This window comes from Eumetopias jubatus, unplaced genomic scaffold (genome assembly GCF_037043125.1).
Source record: "Eumetopias jubatus isolate StellerSeaLion01/CBP00866 unplaced genomic scaffold, mEumJub1_p1.0 scaffold_4, whole genome shotgun sequence".
NCBI classification, from domain to species: Eukaryota; Metazoa; Chordata; class Mammalia; order Carnivora; family Otariidae; genus Eumetopias; species Eumetopias jubatus.
In genome coordinates, this window is record NW_028274810.1 from 102,254,852 (window position 1) to 102,276,628 (window position 21,777).

Genomic DNA, 21,777 nt, shown 5'->3' on the forward strand with positions numbered 1-21,777 from the left:
GGCAGTGGTACACAGAAGTTTCCTTGCCTTCTCGTTCAGCAGAGTATTGGTGTCATTAATTCCTTAGTACCAGGAGGCTGGTTTGTATGAACTCAGCGGTTAACTGCACCAATTAATTTCAATACTAGAGATGGGAGGGGGGAACCCCAAACTCAACTCAACAACTAATTTAGGAAGGTCCTTGAACAACCACAGCAACTTTTCCTCCTCCTGGGACAAGAAGCTTTCGAGTATAAACGCAGAATGGATATTATAACACTAATAGGAAACGTTCTGTCTTCACCCTCTGCCTTGAGGAAAGAAATTCATCTTTCCAAAGCCTGGAGAGATTTTGGCAGATGTCTCCTGAGGTTGCAGCCTCCAGCGGGCCCCGGGGACCCGCCCTCGCGGACAAGAGGAGTGGGGACATCGGCGGACATCCACACCGAGCCTCACAGCATGCAAAGAAAGCCAGATCACAAATACGGTCTCACTTGACCCTCATGATGGCCCAGTGAGGGCAGGAGCATCGATGCCATTTCATACATGAAGAAAAACAGAGCGGCTTTTAATGAGGGGCAAAAATGACTTTCTAGAAGTCCCAAAGTGACTGAGGGGCAGGGCCAGGCCTCAAACCTGGATTTGCCGATATCTGATTCCCGCATTTCCTCTCAGCTGTGCGCATGCCCCTTTGTGCCTCGGGATGGGAAGTCTCCCAGCTCTATTTATACTCCAAAAAAGTCAAGTGAGTCAAGCATGACCGTGAGTGACATTCACTTCTCAACTGAAACCCAAACTCTGAAGGCTGAAACACAAGGCAAAATCCCTGCTTGAAATGTTCTACTGATCTGCAGTCAGAGGATGTTCTGAAACATAGCACGTGTCTGCGTATCTGAAATCAGATGTCTGGCCCAGGACGCATTCCAGAGAATCTCACTCTCCAGCTAAAGAGAAGCTCTTTCCTTCCACTTAGATTCAAGGAGTGTTTCGCTGAGGAGTGAAGGGCGCACAGAGAAGTTGCAGGTTGCTCGAGGTGAGGGCACTGTTCGGAGTCAGGAAATAGTGCAGACACAGAAATCAGACAGACTTCCTCCCCCCACCCCCCACAGAAACCAGGGCAGCGGTTCTCAAAGTGAGGCCCCAGACTGGCTGCATGCCGTCACCTAGGAACCTGTTAGAAATACCAGGTGACCAGGCCCCACCCCAGAACCACTGAATCAGAGACTCTAGGGGTGGAGCCCCGGCGTGTGTATTTTAGCAAGTCCTCCAGTGGATCCTGGTGCCTGCTCAAGTTTGGGAATGTCTGCCCTGGAAGAAGATGCCCCCAGAAGAAAGGAGAGCTGAGTGTGCCAGGCTTTCCACAGCCGGAGACACGGCTGTGCTCACCAAATAGTAGACTGCGCCACCATTCACTCATGCACTCTGCCCCCGCCCATGCTCCATGGAAGAATGTCATTCCTGGCCCTGTTCTTACTGGGTTTGGCCACAGGAATGGCTTTGGCTAATGGCTTTGTGAGCAGGTGCAACATAGGATGCCACATCCAGCAGGGATCCTCATTATGCCTACACGGATTGCTTTAGGCTTTTAAGCCCCTGCCATGCTCCATGACTATACGTCCCAGACTGTGGGTGCTTCCTCAGCCTGGGTCCTAGAACAAAAAGACACATGGAGCAGTTCGAAACCCAAGCAAAGCCACAGTGAACCCACTGACCCGTGAGCAGGGGTGGGGGGAAAGTCTGCTGTTCCAAGTCACTAAGTTTGGAGATTGTTTCTTAGAAAGCATGATTGCAGCAGAAGCTGACTAATGCAAACCACTTGATTTTATACCAAAGGAAATCACAGCCCCAGAAGGCTGAGGAGTTGAGAACATTCTGGAGAGGGATTCAAGCCAAAAGGTTAAAAAAAGAAAAAATGAGTGCCAACCTCTAGCCTGACCTGCGGAGATGTGAATCTCAGAACTAAACTTTCTCCTCAATATCCTCCGACCTCCTCCAAAATGGACATTTTTGTCCTCATCAAAATGATGCTAACCAATAAAAACTGAAGCCTAATAAAGTAATAGTTCCAAGTACCATCCAGAATGAGTAAACATTCTAGAGGATGAGACCCTCTCTCCTCCATGGCTCAGAAAGAGTAGAGGTCAAGGAACTGGCCAAGGAGGCAGAGGACACACCCCCGCCCCTTCCCCTGGAGAATTTGGTGCTTCCACCCCAAGTGAGACAGACCGAGCCTCCTGCCTCTGAAGTCACACCCACCATCCGGTCACCGTGTGAGCCACACTCCGGCTGATGCGCATCACATAGACAAGTGTGTGCCCTGTCACCACTAATGGAAAGGTGGTGGCAATTGCTGGCCACGGATCTCCAAAGCTCTAAATTGCAACATACCAAAAATAAAACCAGAGGGCAGGGGAGGAAAAAGGAGGCTGCCTTTTCAATACACCCTAAGCCCCAACTTCACCATTGTTCACACAGCAGTATCTGTGCAGTAGAACACCAGGCGGCCACGTCTTCACCGATTCCCCGGCCCCGAGTGGTGAGGGAAGGGCCGGGTCTCAGGCAGGTGGTAGGTTCAAGCTCATTCACTGCATAATAAACTGCAATCCTAGCCCCTGCTTCTGATTTGGGAGATCTTCTCAGCACCACCAAGAATGACTCAACTTTCAGTTTGTAAAGCACGTTGAGATGAACATGGACAGTTAAAGTAGTTTCCCGTTTAAAGAGTGAGTTTCTAGAGAACACTGGTGGCAGGTGGGCACTTTCCCGAAATAAACCTCCCCTGATGTTCCCACCTGCCAAGGCTTTCAAAGCAGCCGGCTGGGGGACCCAGCCTTAAGCCATCCTGTTAAAAGTCCCAATTCATGTGATGGCAGCTACACTGTTTTTAAGCTGTCTGATTGTGGTCACGGCCATGGTCTTAGGTCAACTAATGAGACCTCAGTGTCGCACACTATCAAACGCAACATGGCATGTTCAACTTGCCCATAAATTGATTGGCCAAACCAGGTAATCAATGAAAATCAATCCATTTACCGTACATAGTTGAAAAGCTGCAAGATCTGGGACATTACCTTGTCTTAGGGGATGTGGTTAGCCATTCTTCGTGTTTCTCAAATGTTATTAAATAAGCTGCAATTTCCTGAAACAGAAGAATAAAAAAATAATAACAACAATTAGCTCACGTCGGCTCCTGAGAGGTAAGAAAGTTCTTGTTGCTTCCCAGCTGCCGCCTCCCTGGCAAGTCTGGACCCCCATCTCTGCTGGAAAATGCTTGACTTGGAGGGTGCTTCTATTTTGATTTTGTTAAGCCCTTTCCATTCAGCCTGCCATACAATAATAATCAAAGCACTGGATTTCAAAAGATGAGTCGGTGGCAAGGACAAAGCTATTTCTCTGTGGGAGGAAAACATCAGACACCATTTCAGATACTAAATGTCATTAATTTGAAGGAGGGACGAATACATGCCAACAACAGGTCTGCACTCATGCAAGGTCATCATTGGGAAGTTTCATCTGTCTTCTTCTGAAGCCGGACTCATCTTACATCATTGTCACGAGAGACGTCACATTCCCTCAGCCTGATTCCCACCCGCCCTGAGCCAAATCGCACAAAGATTAAAAAGAAAAGATAAAGCCATATTCCAGAGCAAGAGAGAGAGAGAGAGGTTAACCTTTCCTTCTACTGATAACTTAATCTATTGAGCGGCACTTCAGAAAGAAGAGCAATGTCAGCAGAGTTCAAGGCAAAGATGGAGAAAATGTGGGCACCTGAAGGTAAATTAAATATTTATAAACACAACAACATCACTGCAGATAGAATTACTGATTTATTAATAATTTCCATAAAAAGCCAGTGGGTGACATCAACATAAGTCATTGCTCCAGCTCTGGGGCATGATATGGCCCATTACTCCCAGCTCCAAACGGATCTGCTAACATGAAATTGGCAGGGATTGGGAGTTAAATTAAGGATGGACTAGTACACATTTCCCTTGATCTTGGTGATGATACAACACGGAGCTGCTGCCCTTGACTATCAAAACATGCAGAGAGGGGGCCTCCGTCTCAACTTTCTCTGTAGCTGAGGTTCCCAGAGGGCTCATGGTGAACAGCAGCCTATCCGCCCAGAGGCTCAAAGCCTTCCTCTGCAGTGAGCCTCCTCTGGGCCTGGACATAATGGAGCTGACACCTGTGACCAGAGACGCTAAACCTGCCCTTGAAGAAAAAGAGGAGACTCTCACCAAAACCAGGTTAGCAGAGCAGGTTAAAGTAGAAAACGCCACCCACACCATGCAGTCTGAAGGCCACAGGCTCAGGCGGAGATCAGGGTCTCTTATCATCATGGACATCAGCCACTACCACCAGGCAGCCAGTGACCAGTAACCCAGAGCCCGCACTGCCTCATTCTGGAAGCCCGCATCTTTCACCAAGAACCTGGTAAGCAGAAACCTGGGGCCCAAATTGCACAGGTTCCTGTCACTGAGTACAGCTAAAGAAGAGGATTGACCAGCACCCTGTTCTCTCTCATCCCTGAGCCTTTTCTGTTCCATACTCTATTTCTTCTCCTTAGAAAATGCCTTTCCTGAGGCCTCACCATAGCCAGACACCCCCTGCTTTGGCTGGCCCTCCTAACTATCCATGTTGGGGTCGGCTGCCCATCCTGCGTGCTCCCATGGCACCACACCATCCATTCCCTATGATTTATCACTTTGCATTCTAATTGCTTGTTTACTTGGATAGCATCCCCCACTGGATCACGAGCTCCTCGAGGGCAAGGAATATGTCATCACTGGTGTATCCCCAGGACCTAACAGTGTAGATGGATGGACAGGTGGGTAGAGGGGAGGGGCGGAGGAAGAGTGAGCATGAGAGAAACAAATGCACAGGTAGGAGTGAGTCCGTGTGTCCTTGTGCATGTGTTCTGAGGCTGTTGTGTGTTTGTATAGGTTTACTATTAGGTGAAGTCATAGGTTAAAAGCTGCGAAATGCAGCAGTTCCTAAAGGAAACCCTTACCAGTGCTTTAATGAACTCCACACCACTGTAGCAAGGTGATGTAGCATCACGGTTAAGAGCACAAGCTTCAGAAGCAAACAGACCTGGCTTGGGGTGCTGGCTCTGCCACTCATTAACTGTCTGATCTTGAGCACACTGCTCACCCTGTAGAAACCTCCATTTTCTATGAAACTGAGATAGGACTACCTCATGGGGCTCTTAAAAGGAGCAACAAGTCTTAATACTCTGACCGGCACATAGCAATGCCCCCCCACCTGGCCACAGCTAGCGCTACGCTCATTATGAGGTCCACATGATATGAGCTGCCATCTGGAGGCTCCTGATGAGGTAGCAGTTACCAAAATGGTGCAGCTCAGAAGCTGCCAGTGCTGCTGGACTTACCTCCATCCATCCCCACCTTCCATCCCTCTCCATCCCTGTCCCCCAGGCCCACAGCGAATGGTAACATCACAGGGACTGTTTAGAGTTAGTTGGAGTTGATCCTTCCATGTATCTATTGATGCCCATTTGGCTTCACAAAACATGGAGAGCAGGCTGTGGTTGGAGTTGGGGAGTGGATAAACTGAGCCACTTATGTGTGTCAACCCGTCTACCTGAATTTCAGAAAACCTGCCATCCAGAAAAATAGTCTGTGCCAACTGGAACCCCTCGGATCCACGTCCTTACCCAGGATCATGCTGAGAGCTAAGTGACCCCTGCTGGCCCAGAAGGTTGGGGGCACAGTACATCCCAGCCACCTCCAGACTGATCACAGTGTTCCGAAGACCCAGACACCCAAAGAAGATCTTCATGAACATCCCTCAGCCACTACTCAGCCCAACCCAGCAGGGCCCCCTACTCTTACTGTCCTTCAAAGAAACAAACCCCCTAGGCCACTTATTGCCTTCAATATTTACTCTACAAATATTTATTGAGCACCTATTGTGTGGCAGTCAGTGAACGAGACCACTTTGAAGCCCGCTCTTAAAGAACTCATGGTCAAGTAGGTGATAGACACAACATGATAGAGCAGCGTAAGCACCATTACAGGGTCACCTGCCCAGTCAAGTCTGTAGACACACCCAGTGGGTCATCCCAGGTCTACTGAGCTGTTGTATGAGCAAGCAAAGCCATAGGAAGTCACACTGATTTATGAGCCTAACCTTTGAGCACTGGCCACTGCTTCCTCCACCCCCAAGGTAACAATACTTCCCACACAATGCCCCTTGGTGGAGCACTCATCCCCACTTAAGAGCAGGCTTACTGAGCAAAGGAAACTGAATGCCCAGACCCAGGCACTTGCCTCTGTGGTGCTCAAGTTGCTTGCCTGGCTTCCAGCTGGACTAGGCATGTCTGAGTCACCTGTCCACTCCCAGGCCCATGCTACCCAGTCTACACAGCCCATTTCCCTGTTGCAGGTCTTGGTCTACCTCATCATCAGATGGGCAGACCATGGGCCAGACCCCCCCCTTTCCAAAGCTAAGGAATATATTGGGAAAATGCATGTGCACATGCCAAAGAACCAAACAGAATAATAGATACTAAATAGTGTAGAGCAAAGTAAGGACCATCAAGATTCAGCATAAGGAGAGTCAGCTGGGCCAGGAAAGGGGATGGCTTTTAGGGGAACAGAGACCTCATCATCTGAGTCATCATTACCATCATCACAATGGCTAACATTAGTAGAATAATGTCTAAGGCCAAGTACTGACCTAGGACTTGATGAGGGATAATCTCACTTAATCTTCATAGCAAACTATGAAGCAGGAACCATGCCCATTTTATGGGTGGGAAAACTGAGACACAGAGCAGTTAGGTAGCTTGCCCAAGGTCACATGGCTAGTCTCTGTGGAACTAGAACCCAAATCAATGTGGAATGGTTCCAGAGTCTACACTCTCCACTACTGTTCTGAATTTATAATGTGATCAGAAGGAGAAAAGGAAACCAGCATGTGGAGAGTAATGCTTTCTCCAGCACAGGTCTCCCCACTGACCCGGAGGTACTTCACTGCCCCACCACCTTTCGGGGGACCAAGGGAAGCCAGGCTGAGCATCCATCACTGGGATTCTCTCCTTCTAGCAGGATCAAGTTCATTTTTACCCAGAAGTGCTTCTATGATTCATGGGACCATCTATACTTCAGGGACAGAGAAAATCCCTTATATTCAGAAACCATTTACTTAAAATATCTTACAATGCAGAGACAAACAACAAACAAAAAGAGAGTTAGTCAAGCTGAAGAAGGGAAAGAGGTTTAAAAAAAAGATCTTCAGCCCAACTGTCTGGCCTTTCCCTCTTTCCCCAAAGCTCCACCAACCCAGGGCTCTGAGGAAGGCAAATGGAAAGAGATCTGGTCTACCTCATTTTTACAGAGCAGGAAACTAAGGCACAGAGAAGAGAAGGGACTTACCCAAGGTCAGCATTTTTGGCTGACCCACGCTGGGAAGCAGGGCTCCTGACTCACAGTGCATGCATGATCTTGTTGGCTCTCAAACTCAAGTCTGGCCCAGGAAATTCATGGGATGCTCAAACAAGAAGAGAGCTTGCCCCAAAGAAGTGACAACGGCAACTCAAACAAAATCATTTACGCAAACGTTCGCAGCAGCGTTATTCACAATCGCCAAAAGGTGGGAGCACCCCAATGTCCATCCCAATATAGATGGATACAGGAAATGTACTACATCCACACGCAGAAGAGGGTTCAGCCGTAAAAAGGAATAACGTTCTGATACACGGATAAACCTTGAAAACGTGCCGAGTGAAAGAAGCCAGAAAACAAGGCCACATATTGTAGGATTCCATTGATAGGAAATGTCCAGAACAGGCAAATCCATAGAGATGGAAGGTAGATTGGTGGTTTCCAGGGGCTGGGGGAGGGGGAGACAATGGGGAGTGACTGCTGATGGGTATGTGGTTTCCTTTTGGGGGGATAAAATTGGAACTAAATCATGGTAAAAGTTACCCCGAATTGTGAATGTACTAAGTGCCACTAGTAATAAAAAAGAACAAGAAGAGAGGGTAGACATCCAGCTAGGTGCGACACTGGGGTGCAGAAAATGCCAGCCCCCCTGCCTGCAAAGTTGGACTTGAACCCAAAGAGCTACACCCCATGCCCACAGGCCTCCTCCAGCTCCCTGGCTCTCTTGGTATCTCTTTCTTCTTGGACCCTAAATACTGCAGGAATGCTGAGAAGAATGACCCGACCGTCAAGATGAAGGAATTCACTGCAGGCTCCAAAGCAAAGACTGTCCAGCTTGCAGATTTTAAATGTTCACTTTGTCCTTTGGACGTTCAAATAGAAAAACTGCCGCCAAGGTATCGTGTCTGTGTGTGGCAGGGGCTCTGGGAATGAAATGTAGTAGAGTCCCACAGGCCCCTGTATCTGCTTGGCACCAGGTTCGGTCCCTGCAGACGAGGGAGTTGGGTGGGCCCCTCCCCAAAGCACTGACCCAGCCCCATCCAGGAGGGCAGAGGGGGCAGGACCAAGGGGCAGCCCGGCTCCACGCTTGGCATCACTGCCTTGTTACACCCTGTGTCATCATGAATCTCCACCATCCAAAGGTATCACCACCTAATTGCCAGGTAAGGCTGGGCCTGTCTGCCCACCTCCCCAGCTGATGGGGTCTGATGGAGGACTACAAAGCCCCTTTTGGTGGCAAGCAAGCTGTGGTCATCCACAGTGGCTGCCCTGAGAGTGGCTCTTTTTGCCCCTTCCCACCTCAGCCCTATGCGCTGATTCTGCCCGTGTCACCTGCCTGGCCCTGTTCATTGCCCACCTCCTCCAGGGAGTCTTCCCTGCTGCCTCACTCCAGGGAACTCCAGCTTCCGTAACCTTCTCAGTAATGGTTGCACCACTCCTGGCCTCCCAACACACAGCACCCTCTGCTGCTAGCATTTCCGTGCCTGCTGGTTCTCCCCTCCTAGTTTTGCAGCATCTGGGGAAGGTCTGAGTCTCTGAGTCTTGACACTGTAGAGCCCCCAACAATTCTGCATCTGGAGATGACAGGGGACCTAGCAAGGAGGAATGAAAGAATGCCCAGTTCTCTTCTAAAGGACACCAACAGGGGCGCCTGGGTGGCTCAGTCATTAAGCATCTGCCTTCGGCTCAGGTCATGATCCCAGGGTCCTGGGATCGAGGCCCACATCGGGCTCCCTGCTCCGTGGGAAGCCTGCTTCTCCTTCTCCCACTCCCCCTGCTTGTGTTCCCTCTCTCACTGTCTCTCTCTCTGTCAAATAAATAAAATCTTTAAAGACCACCAACAGAAAGAGCCCACGTCTGAGCTGAGTCCTGCTGCAGGCTGGGGGTCGTGGAGGTGAACAGACAAGGGCGTGGTTGCCATCAAGGCTCTGTGCCCTGTGTGCAGAGGTGTTACGGTCTGCTCAACACCGCACATCCGAAAGGCGGCAGCCAGCCAGCCCCCAGAGCAGCCCTGTCGGGTAGGAACAGAATGTCAGCCACAAACGCGAGTGAGCCACAGGTGTGATTTTCAAATTTCTAGAAGCTATGCTTTCAAAAAAGTAAAAACAAACAGGAAAGATTGATTTTAATCATATATTTTGTCCATATATTTTATATTTTAACCCAGTAGATCCAAATGATTATGATTTCACTAATTTACAGAAAGCAGCCGTGAGCTAGTTTGCATTCCTTTTCGTACTAAGTTCTCAAACCTCAGTGTGTATTTTAGACCACAGCCCAGCTCAGTTTGGGAAACCATATCAAAAGTGCTCAACAGCCACGTGCACCTGCCACACCGCACATGCAGCCCTAGACACAGACATCAGAGGAATCTGCAAAAAACAAGATGCCTTCTAAAGCCAAGCCCTCTGCATTCAGAGGGCTGACGGGGAGCCCGGGGCAGGGGGGATGCAGATGTGGCCACAGCAAACACAGCAAACACTTCCCCTGAAGCGGGGCTCCTGCCACACCGGACCACCTCTGAGGTGAGGAGCCACGTCCTGCCTCTGGTGTGTGGGGAAGCTGCATCTGTTTGGGAGAGGATGCGTGATTCTCGGAGGGGCTGAATTCACCCCCATCCCTCAGCCTGAGCTCGCTGTCACTTCCGTTCCTTCCCCAGAAGGAGCCTCCCACTGCAGACACCCCATCGAATCATCCAGCTCCAAGAAACTGGCTTCGCCTTCAACAATTTCACCTGGAGCAGCCCTCAGAAAAAGGGCAGGAGTCCCTCCCAGGTTTCCCTAGAACAGTCCATCTCTGATCTGGCTTCAAGGCACGGGTCCAACGTCAGGGAGAGAGTAGGGTCAGTCTCGAGGGGTCTTTATTGCTTATTGGGACAAATTAAATAGACAAAAACAAAAAACTATATAGAGGTATGTTTTGTTTTTATACTCCTGAGTCCAAGTAATGAAAATATCTGGGGTCTACACAATCTCAGATAATTTGTACACCAAAAAAAAAAAAAAAATGAATCTTCAACCAAGGGATAATTTTTAAAGTTTGTTTTTTATGAGAGTTCTGCACAAGGGTTTTATCTGTAAAGGACCAAAGCTGGGGGGGGGGGGGCGTCGCCAGGACTCTCCTAGCAGCTGGCCCCAGCATCTGCTGGAGCCACAAAATGCAATTATATTACTCCCAAATGAGAAGTAAAAATATCTTGTTTCCAATACTCTTGGTTTTAAGACTCATACTTAATGTCCTCTGGGTATTTCAATGGTGCCAGATCTCTGTGTTATGTACTTTATTAGGGATGTGTGAATGTCATATTAATGACTTCTAACCATCATGTTTATAGTGGAAGCACATTTTCCCAGAACCCACCACTCACTGCACTTTACAAAAAATAATTGGCCTTAATTTAAATAAATAATCATTCCATAACCCTCTCCCAGGGGCATCTCTCACCTGCAGGGCACCCCATGCATAAAGCTAGGGGGTCTCCTCCTCCATGATAAATATCCTGACCCTGGGGCCAATAGTGCAATGTGTCTTCTCTGTATATTCCTGTCCCCATCCACTGATGTACTTCCCAAGCACCCAGCTGGCCAAGCCAACACCCTCTACAGGATGCTCTGGGTCCCCACCCACAGATTAAAAACAGCACCCCAAATCATGCTTTCAAAATGACCAGCTCTTGTTTTCAACAACTAGAATAGAGAATAATGGTTTCTATTTTTTTATTTATATGAGTGGTAGCATAGCTCTATGCTGACAATTTATGAGAATGGTGGTGATTAAGATCTCAGGGATCCAAGGGTATCTGGAGGACTTCCTACAAAATGGTAAGTAGTAATTCAGGATAAATTCCTAACAGCCCAAACTTCTGCAACAAAGCCTGGCCCAGTTGGCTATCTTTTTCAGATGTGGTAAAGCATTGTCATGACCATCAAAGTGCCAATCTGAGCAGAAACAATGAACCAACATAAAAACGTTCAGAGAGAGATTCAGTGAAGAAGCAATCCACCCAGTCTTTCGTTCATTTCATTATCCACTCATTGGTTCAATCATCTGATGAATTATTGAGCACCTACTATACACCAGGCACTTTGCAAGGCCCTGATGATTGCAGACATGTGAGTAACGGCCCTGGGAAATACAGCTGGGAAGACAGACGGGGCTGCAGGATCCAGGGCTCTTGTGTCAACTACACAACAGATGATGATGCCAAACTCGCAGCCCAGATCATGTGTCCGTGCTGAGCAGAGAAGTGAAGGTCTCACCGCGGAGCTAACAGTTAAACTGGGTCTTGAAGAATGAGTGGGAAGTGGCCAGGCTGACAAATGGTAAAGGCATGAGGGAAAGGAAACTGCAAGTGCAAAAGCAGGAAGGTGAGAGCAGCAAATGTGTTTGGGGAACTTTGAGCAGTGGAAAGTAGGCAGTCTGCAGGGCATGGGGAATGACAGAACCCAAAGCTGGGAGGGTAGGGAGGCACCAGAATGGGAGGAATTAGACTGACCAGTGAATGGCGTTCTATCCGCAAGAGCCAGGGGAGTCATCGAGAGCTCTCGTGTGGAGGGGAGATACAAGAAAAGCTGTGCTTTAGAAATAGCACTCCGATGGTGGAGAGGGACCTCAGCCCAGGAAGGACAGGGTGGGATCCTGAACTACAGTGTGTGAGTGGGAAAGTGGAACAGAGTTGAATTTTTTCAAAAGTGAAGTAAATAGGCTTGAAAGCCAATTGGCTGGAGCAAACAAGGCAGTGAGGGCATCTCCGAAGCAAAGGAAGCCCAGGGTGCTGAATGTACCCAGAGATGTGCTGGTTTGGTGCACACCGTGTTTGTTCCCCTTTGGTGTATTTGCCAACATTTCAGGATTGGGAGATGGGCATTTCCAGCTTTTCTTAAAGACTAAGAGCTGGCAACTTTGGACCCAAGTTCCTGCAGAGCATCCACTGGATGGAGCTGAGAAGCAGCTGCCCCTTTGGATGGGCATGAGCTCTCAGATGGCCACCTTCCCCACCTGGCTGGCTTGCTTCACTCACACCTACTTGGACACTGTAGGCACATGACTTTGGGGCTCCCACTCTGCTGTTTCTGGCATTGAAAACAAGGTGGATTATAAGACATAAACCATATAGGTTATCCAGAAAGAAAATACATTTTGAGCAAAAGATTTTAGAAGAAGATATGTTAGGGGCACCTGGGTGGCTCAGTCAGTTGAGCATCTGACTCTTAGTTACAGCTCAGATCATGATCTTAAGGTCGTGGGTTTGAGCCCCACATCAGGCTCCACACTCAGTGCAGAGTCTGCTTGAGATTCTCTCTCACTCTCCCTCTGCCCCTCCTGCTCATGCTCTCCTTCTCTCTCTCTCTCTCTCTCTCAAATAAATAAATAAATCTTAAAAAAAAAAAAAGAAGAAGAGAGATATGTTAGCCAGAGCAATCACTGCCCTTAATATAATAGTTGCCGATTAATTTGGACCTAAGATTGCCCCACCACCTATTTCAATATTGTGCCAGTAGTTAATCATTATCTTTTAGCTCCAATTTCACCCTTATTTGTCCTGCTTTGTGACGCTGATGATAGGCCCTGTAAACATTTCTCCTGGGCCATCCTAGCAAAATCCTAAGCTTCATCAGCAGAGAGCAATGAAGTCACCCTGCAAGATGATAGTGGCAAGAAGACATCTCCTTTCTGGTTTCCGTCCTCTATCACTATTATTATCCTCATCACTATTATTCAGAGCTGGAGCCGAGTGGCCATGCACATGAGCTCCAGCAACACCCCACAGCACACTCCCTCCCTGGCAGGCTGCAGCTCTGGTCCTCCCAATGCCCTCAAGCAACAACAAGTCACCTCTGCCGACAAGCTGCAGCCCATACCCTTTGGCAGCCAGCATGTTCCTGAGTTGTCCAGGTGCTCTGAAGAGGTCTGAATTTCAGCCCAAGGGGTGGAAGGAACTCTTCTAGTCCTTAGATTATTTATGGTCTACTCTTCTTCAACCTACAGGTAGTAGCTGCTCTTCCAGTGGTAGCTGGTACTTCTAAAACCCTTGGAATTCTCTTTATCCCTATTGGTAGTCAACCACCCTTTACTATTTAACAATTCTTTATACTAAATTTTCTCTGTTCAAATAATCAGTATGGTTTCTGTGTCCTGACTGGACCCTGACTGATAAGAATCAGCCACAGTCCTGAGGATACTGATACCCTCACTGCTGTGTGATCCTAGAAAAGATGCTAAAAAGCAGAGGGTAATGAAAAGACACCTAAAGCAGAAGAAGCATGCTTTGGGGGAAGTGTCCAAGTTACCCCAGTGAGGACTCTATTAATTTTCCCAGATGCCAGTCACACACTAGGTAGTTTGAAAGGCATTGGAATGATGTGTACCCTTAATTTGTGAGATCTAATCTGCCTTTGGGGGGAGATAAAAAAGCATCACTTGTAGAGTAGAAAAATGTCATTCCATCTCCCTCTCCCTTCGTGATTTGGGTCAAATGACTTGACATTTACTCACCTGAGCTATGGGATAACACACTGTAGTACATGGGGTAATATATGCAGATTCTAGGCACACAGTAGATTGCTGGGCTGAAGTTTTTAATCAGTTATGTTGAGGTATAATATATACAATAAAATATAACTCATTTATTTATTTATTCATTCATTCATTTTGGTGGAAATTCCTTCTGATGTTTTTCTATGGCAATGTACTTTATTTTTTTTTAATTTTATTTATTTATTTGAGAGAGAGTGCACATGTGCACACAAGTGGCGGGGGAGGGGAAGAGGGAATTTCAAGCCCACCCTGTGCTGAGCACAGAGCCCCAGTGCAGGGCTCAATCTCACGACCCTGAGATCACGACCTGAGCCAAAATCATGAGTCAGATGCTTAACCTACTGAGTCACCCAAGTGCCCCCATGTACTTTATTTTTTTCATTGAATACGATGTTCTATCAGTTTCAGGGGTACAACATAAACATTCAACATTTATATACATTATGCAGTGCTCACCATGGTAAGTATAGTTACCACCTATCATCTGTAAAGTTATTACAGTATTATTGACTATATTCTCTATACTGTACGTTTCATCCCTGTGACTTATTTATTTCATAACTGGAAGTCTGTACCTCTTCACCCCGGTCACCTATTTTGTCCATCCCCTCCACACCTCTTCCCTCTGGCAACTGTCAGTATGTTCTCTGTTGAGTATGTTTCTGATTTTTGTTTATTTGTTCATTGGTTTTGTTTTTTAGATTCCATATATAAGTGTAATCATATAGTATTTGTCTCTGACTTATTTCACTTAGCATAGTAACCTCTAGGTCTATCCATGTTGTTGTAAATGGTAAGATTTCATTCTTTTTTAAGCTGAGTAATATTCCATTGTGTATATTATTATTCCACTTCTTCATTCATCTGTTGATGGACACTTAGGTTGTTTCCCTATCTTGACTATTCTAAATAGTGCTGCAATAAACATAGGGATGCAGAAATCTTTCCTAATCAGTCTTTTCATTTTCCTCAGGTAAATACCCAGAAGTGGAATTGCTGGATCGTTGGGTACTTCTATTTTTAACTTTTTAAGGAATCTCCATACCACTCTCCACACTGGGTGCACCAATTTTCCTTCCCACCAACAGTGCAGGAGGGTTCTCTTCTCTCCACATCTTCGCCAACATTTGTTATTTCTTTTCTTTTTGATACTAGCCATTCTGACAGGTGTGAGGTAATATCTCATTGCAGTTTTGATTTGTATTTCCCTGATGCCGAGTGATGTTAAGCATCTTTTCATTTGACTGTTGGCCATGGGTATTATGTTTTCTTTGAAAAAGTCTATTCAGATCCTCCGCCTATTTCATGATCAGACTGTTTCAATTCATTTTAAATGTACAGATCAATGAATGTTAACAAATATATTATGTATCTATCACCACATTTAAGATATAAAATGTTTCCAGCACCATGAAAAGTCCCTTCATACCCCTTTTCAGTCAATCTCCCTCATACCTCCAGCCTCAAGCAGCCATTGACCTGCTTTCTGTCCTTGCAGATTAGTTTTGGCCACTCTAGAATTTTATATGAATGAAACCATACAGTATGTATTCTTTTTGTGTCTGGCTTCTTTCATTTGAGATAATGTTTCTGAGATTCATCCATGTCTTTGTGTAGTAATCCATTCCCCTTTATTGCAAAGTATTATTCCATTGTAAAGATTTGTCACAATTTGCCTATTCATTCAAATGTTGACAGACATTTGTGTTGTCCAGTTGTGAGCTGTTATGAATAAAAATTCATAAGGAATTAACATTCATTCACAAGCCTTTGTGTTAGCATGTGTCTTCATTTCTCTTTGGTAAAAACCTAGGGCACGGAATCGCTTGGTCATATGGTAAGTATGTACTTAACTTTATATGAAACTGTCAAACTGCTTTCCAAAGTGGTTGCACTATTTTATTTCCATCAGGAATGTATATGAATTAAAGTTGCTCCACATCTTTGCCAACACTTGGCACTATCAAGCTTCTCTATTTCAGCCATTGTAGTGAGTATATAACTATCTCATTGCAGTTTCAGTTTGCTTTTCCCTAATAAATAATGATATGTAACATTTTTTCATGTGCTTATTGACCATTTATATATTTTCTTTTATAAAGTCTGTTTTAATTTTTGCCCAGTTCTTAATAGGGTTGTCTGTCTTTTTATTGATGAATTGTAATAGTTCATTTTGTATTTTGGATATGAGTCTTTCATAACGTTTATACTTTATAAGTGTTTTCTTCCCATCTCTGGCCTACTTTTTAATTTTCTTTTTTTTTTTAAAGATTTATTTGTTTATTCATTTGAGAGAGAGAGAATGAGAGAGAGAGAGAGAGCGCGCGCACATGAGAGGGGGGAGGGTCAGAGGGAGAAGCAGACTCCCCGCTGAGCAGGGAGCCAGATGCGGGGCTCGATCCCAGGACTCCAGGATCATGACCCGAGCTGAAGGCAGTCACTTAACCGACTGAGCCACCCAGGCGCCCCTAATTTTCTTAAAGATGTATTTCAAAGAGCAGAAGTTTTGTGGTTGTCGTTTTTTGTTTTGAGAGAGAGAGTGCAAGGGGGTGGGCAGAGGGAGAGGGAGGTAGAAAGAGAGAATCTTAAGCAGGCGCCACACCCAGCACGGAGCCCAACATGGGGCTTGATCTCACGACCCTGAGACCATGACCTGAGCCAAAATCAAGAGTCTGACGCTCAACCAAATGAGCCACCAGGAGCCCCAAATAGCAGAAGTTTTTAATTTTAGGTTAAGTTCAATTTATCAATTTTTTTCTTTTCTTGATTAATTTAAGAAATCTGTGTTTACTCCAAGTTCCCTGCTTTCTTTTGGGAATGTTTAGACTGTATTTAGTGTAATTATCAATGTGGTTTAGTTTAAATTTACATACAATTTGTTTTCTGATTGTTCCATTTGTTCTTTGTTCCTCTTTACTCCTTTTTTTTTTCTTGGCCTTCTGTTGGATTAACTGATTCTTGTTTATTTTTAGTATTCCATTTATCTCCACTATTGGCTACCTAAGTTTGCCTCTGTTTCATCTGTGGTTGCTCTAAGATTTACATTATGCACCTTTTACTTAACAGAACATACCTTCAAATAATACTGGACCACTCACGTGTATTGCAAAGACTTAAACAGTATACTTCCACTTTGCCCCTTCTTTCATTCCTGGTATTGTCTATTGTCATATACTTTACTTCTACGTATGTTCTAGACCCGCAATGTAGTGATTTAAACAATTGGTTATCTTTTAAAGAAATAAAAAATGAAGGAAAATATCTTAAATTTACCCACACATTTACCATCTTTAACACTCCTCATTGTTTTGTATAGCTCCAAGTTTTCATCTGGTTTCATCCTTCACACAAACTTTTAACATTTCTTATAGTGCAGGTCTCCAAGCAACGAATTCTCTGATGTGCCTGTGTCCGTGTGTGTGTGTGTGTGTGTGTGTGTGTGTGTCTATTGGAAAACATCTTTACTTCACTTGCATTTTTTTTAAGGATGATTTCACTGAATATGGAATTCTAGGCTGACAGGTTTTTTTCTCTTCAGCACATAAGCGATTTTACTCCACTGTCTTCTGGCTTGCATGGTTTCTAATGTGAAATCTGCATAAATTCTTATCTTTGTCTCTTATAACGTATCTTCCCCCCACCTCCTGCCAACCCTGCATCTGGTTGACTTTAAGATTTCCTCTTTATCATTGATTTGAAGCAATTTGATATGGTGTACCTTGCTGTGGTTTTCTTTGTATTAATCTTGCTTGGGGTATGTTGAGTTTCTTGGATCACTAGGTTTATAATTTTCAACAAATTTGGAAAACTGTCAGCCATTATATCTTTAAATAAAGAATGTTAGGCTCTGCTCTGGCAGGAATTTGAGTTACTTGTAGATCAATCTGATCTTCTTAAGACTTAATCTTTGTAAAGGTGGGTCTACAGTACTCTTATTCTAGGAATATTTTAGCCCTACTATTATTTTTTTTCCTTCTGTACTACATGTCCCATTTGCCCAATCCGGCTGGTCAGAATTTGAATGCCTCCCAGTCCTATATGAGCTCTGGAAATTTTTCACCTTACATTCCTAGATGCCTGTAGCCCAACCTTGGCAAGTTTCAACAGTTCAATATCCAACAGATATTTCCAGAGGACCCATGCAGATTTCTGGAGCACTTTCTCCACAAGGCATTCTACTCTCTGACATTCTGCCTTCTGATATCTGGCCATATCAATTTCCCCAAATTCTGATATCTGTCTCTTCAACTCAGCAAGATGACGGTACTCTGCTTGGGGTAACCTCCCTGAAACCAAACTTGAAATGCCTCCAAGCAGAAATACCAAGTAGTTGTAGGACTCATAATATCCTCTTGGAAACCAAAGTCCTACCCTGACTATTGCATAACATCTGAAAATACTACTCCACATGTTTTGTCCAGTTTTATATTGTTTATGGCAAGAGGACAAATCTGGTCCCAGTTATTCCATCACAGACAGCAGTAAAAGTCTTGCCATTAATTTTTAGATTTTTAGATTTTTGTTTTATTATTTGAGAGGTCAGCAATCTGATGAATAAAGGACATAGCCAGGGCTAAAACTTTGAGGGTACCATTTTTGCCTCAGAGAGAAGTTATCCTGAAGTCGATGGGGACCCAGGCTTTCCCCAATATCAAAAAGTGGGAGGAAGAGATAATGTCCAGGGACAACCGAATACCAATTCTGCTTTAACAACACCTACCCTTCACTTCTACCCTTGGATGAAGATGTAGACGTGCTGATCTGATAGATTCAGTTCAAGAATCAGAAGAGCCTAAAAGAGCACAGATTGTTGTTATAAGTCCTTCCAGAATAGTGATATAAACCTGAATATAAAACAGAAGCAGTGTTGCAAGAATTTGGCTTCTTTTTCAACCTTGGCAGGATTCTATCTGCACAGAAAGTGTCACCGACAGCCACACACTGCCAACTCCCATTAAGAACTAGGGACAAGGGACAATCCATGTAAAAATATCCTGCATCTGCTGGTCTTTGTGTACCCACCTCCCTTTAAGATAAATTCCGAATACCTAGCTATGAAAATCAGGAATTTATATCAGTGTGTGTGTGTGTGTGTGTGTGTGTGTGTGTGTGTGTGTTCTCTTCCTACCAATAGATAACCCCACCCACAATGCTAAAATCCACCTCTGCTCTAACATTAACCGATAGAGCCCTTTGGAAATGGGTCTTAAATCATTCAAGGAGGTCAGAAAAGGATTTGAAGGTAGCAACAATGAGGTTCTGGTGCCAATAGGGACAGATTAGAGGTAGGAATTTTGACTTGCTCTTGGCCCTTCCTGCCTCCAAGAAAAGCAAAGCCACTTAACTCTGAACAACTAAATTTCCTTGTAGAACAAACACTAACACTCATCCTAACCCATCCCCCACCCCAAATCCAATAAAACTAATAAAAACAGAAGCAAACCAGGAGTAGGAGACCTGGATTTTATCTGGTCTCAGGAATTCAGCTGGATAGGGATCAAACCATTCTGAACACCTACGAACTCAACATGAGATCGAAGAAAAGAACACCAACAACTCTCTGAACAGAAAAGCGACCACTTTCTGCATGGTAGGATGTGTGGAGAAGTGAATCTGAGGCGATATTCGGGAGGATAGACGGCAGGGGAGGGGGCCTCTCTTGGCCGCTTCTGGCAAGTGCTAGAGCCGCGGAGCACAAAATCGGAACTTTTAGAAGTCGGCTCCGCTGAGCGACGTTGCTCCAGTGGCTGAGCGGGGGGGGGGGGGGGGGGAGGGGGGGGGAACCTTGCTGGGACAGTGTGGTCTCAGGACCCTCGGGGTCACAGAAAGACCGAGGGTGCCTGAGTGCAGCAGAGCCCCCAGGTATCAGAGCAGGGAAGCCGGCTGCAGAGACGGAGCCAAGGCGCGGGCTCTCAGCTCGGGGTTGCCATAAACTGTGATCCACGGCCCAGTGGGGCCACTGCTCCTCCAGCAGGGACCCAACAAGCGGCAGATCAGGGAGACTCCCCTTCCTCTCCCGGGAGGAGCAGCGCGGGAGCGCACCGCAGGGATCTGCTGGGTTTGGAGACTCCACACGGGTTCGGGTGCCAGAGATAGAAATGCTCGGTCACAGGCCGGGTGAACACGGAGTGCGGCTGGAGACCGGGGAGAAGGGAGTAACTGACTGCTTTTCTCTGGAGGCGCACTGAGGAGCAGGGCCCAGAGTTCTCAGCTCCTCCGGGGTGGAGATTGGGAGGCCGCCATTTTCACTCTGGTCCTCCAAAGCTGTACCGAGAGCTTGCAGGGAACAAAGGCTCCTGAGAGCAAACTTAGCCGGGACCAACAAGGGCGGGGTAATTCCGCCTCCGGCAAAGACATTTGGGAACCACGACAATAGGCCCCTCCCCCAGAATATCAGCAAGAACAGCCAGCCAAGAACAACTTTACCGATCAATGAGATCGGCAGAACTCCAGCGCTAGGGGAATACTACACAAAGAACTCAGGGCTTTTTTACCATGATTCTTTGGTCTTTCAAAGATAATTTTTTTTAACTGTATTTTTTTTGGAATTTTTCTTTTTCCCTTTTTCAACCATGTTGTCAATCCCTTTTTTTAAAAAACATTTTTATTTGTCATTTTTAGAGTCATATTCAATCCCTTCATAGTAGTTACCCTTATTTTTCGCATATATATATGAGTTGTTCTCTCTTTAAAATTTTGAGATATAGTTTCTTCTAACAGATCAAAATATACCCTAAATCTCTAGTGTAGGGCTTTGTTCTAGTCTCCTGCCTGATCACATTCTCTACCCCCCTTTTTTTTAATCCTCTTCTTACTTTTTTTTCAAACAACTTCTTATAAATTCCTTTAATAAAATTTTTTATACTTTTCATTTTACAGTCATATTCCATCCGCTCATATCAACCCTTATTTTTGTACATATATAAGTTTTTTTTTCTTTAAAATTTTGGGAGGCACTTTCTTCTAACAGACCAAAATACACCCAAAATCTAGTGTGTGGCACTGATCTATGCACCAGCCTAATCATATTTGATCATATTCACTTTTTTTTGTTTTGTTCTGTTTTTGTTTGTTTTTATCTTTTTCTTTTTCTTTTTTCTTTCTTTCCCTTTCTTTTCCCCCAGCTTCAGGTCTTTTCTGATTTGTTCAGAGTATATTTTCTGGGGACGTTGTTAGCCTGTTAGCATTTTGTCCTCTCATTCATCTATTCTCCTCTGGACAAAATGACAAGACAGAAAAAATCACCTCAACAAAAAGAACAAGAGGTAGTACCATCTGCCAGGGACCTACTCAGTACGGACATTAGTGCGATGTCGGACCTAGAGTTCAAAATCATGATTTTAAAGATACTAGCTGGGTTTGAAAAAAGCAGGGAAGTTATTAGAAAAACACTTTCTGGAGAAATAAAAGAACTAAAATCTAACCAAGTCGAAATCAAAAAGGCTATTAATGAGGTGCAATAAAAAATGGGGGCACTAACTGCTAGGATAAATGAGTCAGAAGAGAGAATTAGTGATATAGAAGACCAAATGATGGAAAATAAAGAGGCTGAGAAAAAGAGAGAGAAAAAACTACAGGATCACGGGGGCAGATTTCGAGAGATAAGCGATACCATAAGATGAAACAACATTAGAATAATTGGGATCCCAGAAGAAGAAGAAAGAGAGAGAGGGGCAGAAGGTATATTGGAGCAAATTATACCAGAGAACTTCCCTAATGTGGGGAAGGAAACAGGCATCAAAATCCAGGAGGCACAGAGAACCCCTATCAAAATCAATAAAAACAGGTCAATACCCCATCTAATAGTAAAACTTACGAGTCTCAGAGACAAAGAGAAAATCCTGAAAGC

At 45.3% G+C, this 21,777-nt stretch overlaps 1 protein-coding gene across 1 annotated transcript in view; it reads right to left on the reverse strand.

Moving 5' to 3' along the window:
- The window catches only part of CAMTA1 (calmodulin binding transcription activator 1), an 867,769-nt gene that overhangs the window by 571,461 nt on the left and 274,531 nt on the right, over positions 1-21,777 (reverse strand). Inside the window, exon 4 of the mRNA XM_028108234.2 lies at positions 3,051-3,118. Within this exon, the coding sequence (XP_027964035.1) occupies positions 3,051-3,118 (68 nt within the window). The remainder of the gene's footprint in view (positions 1-3,050; positions 3,119-21,777) is intronic.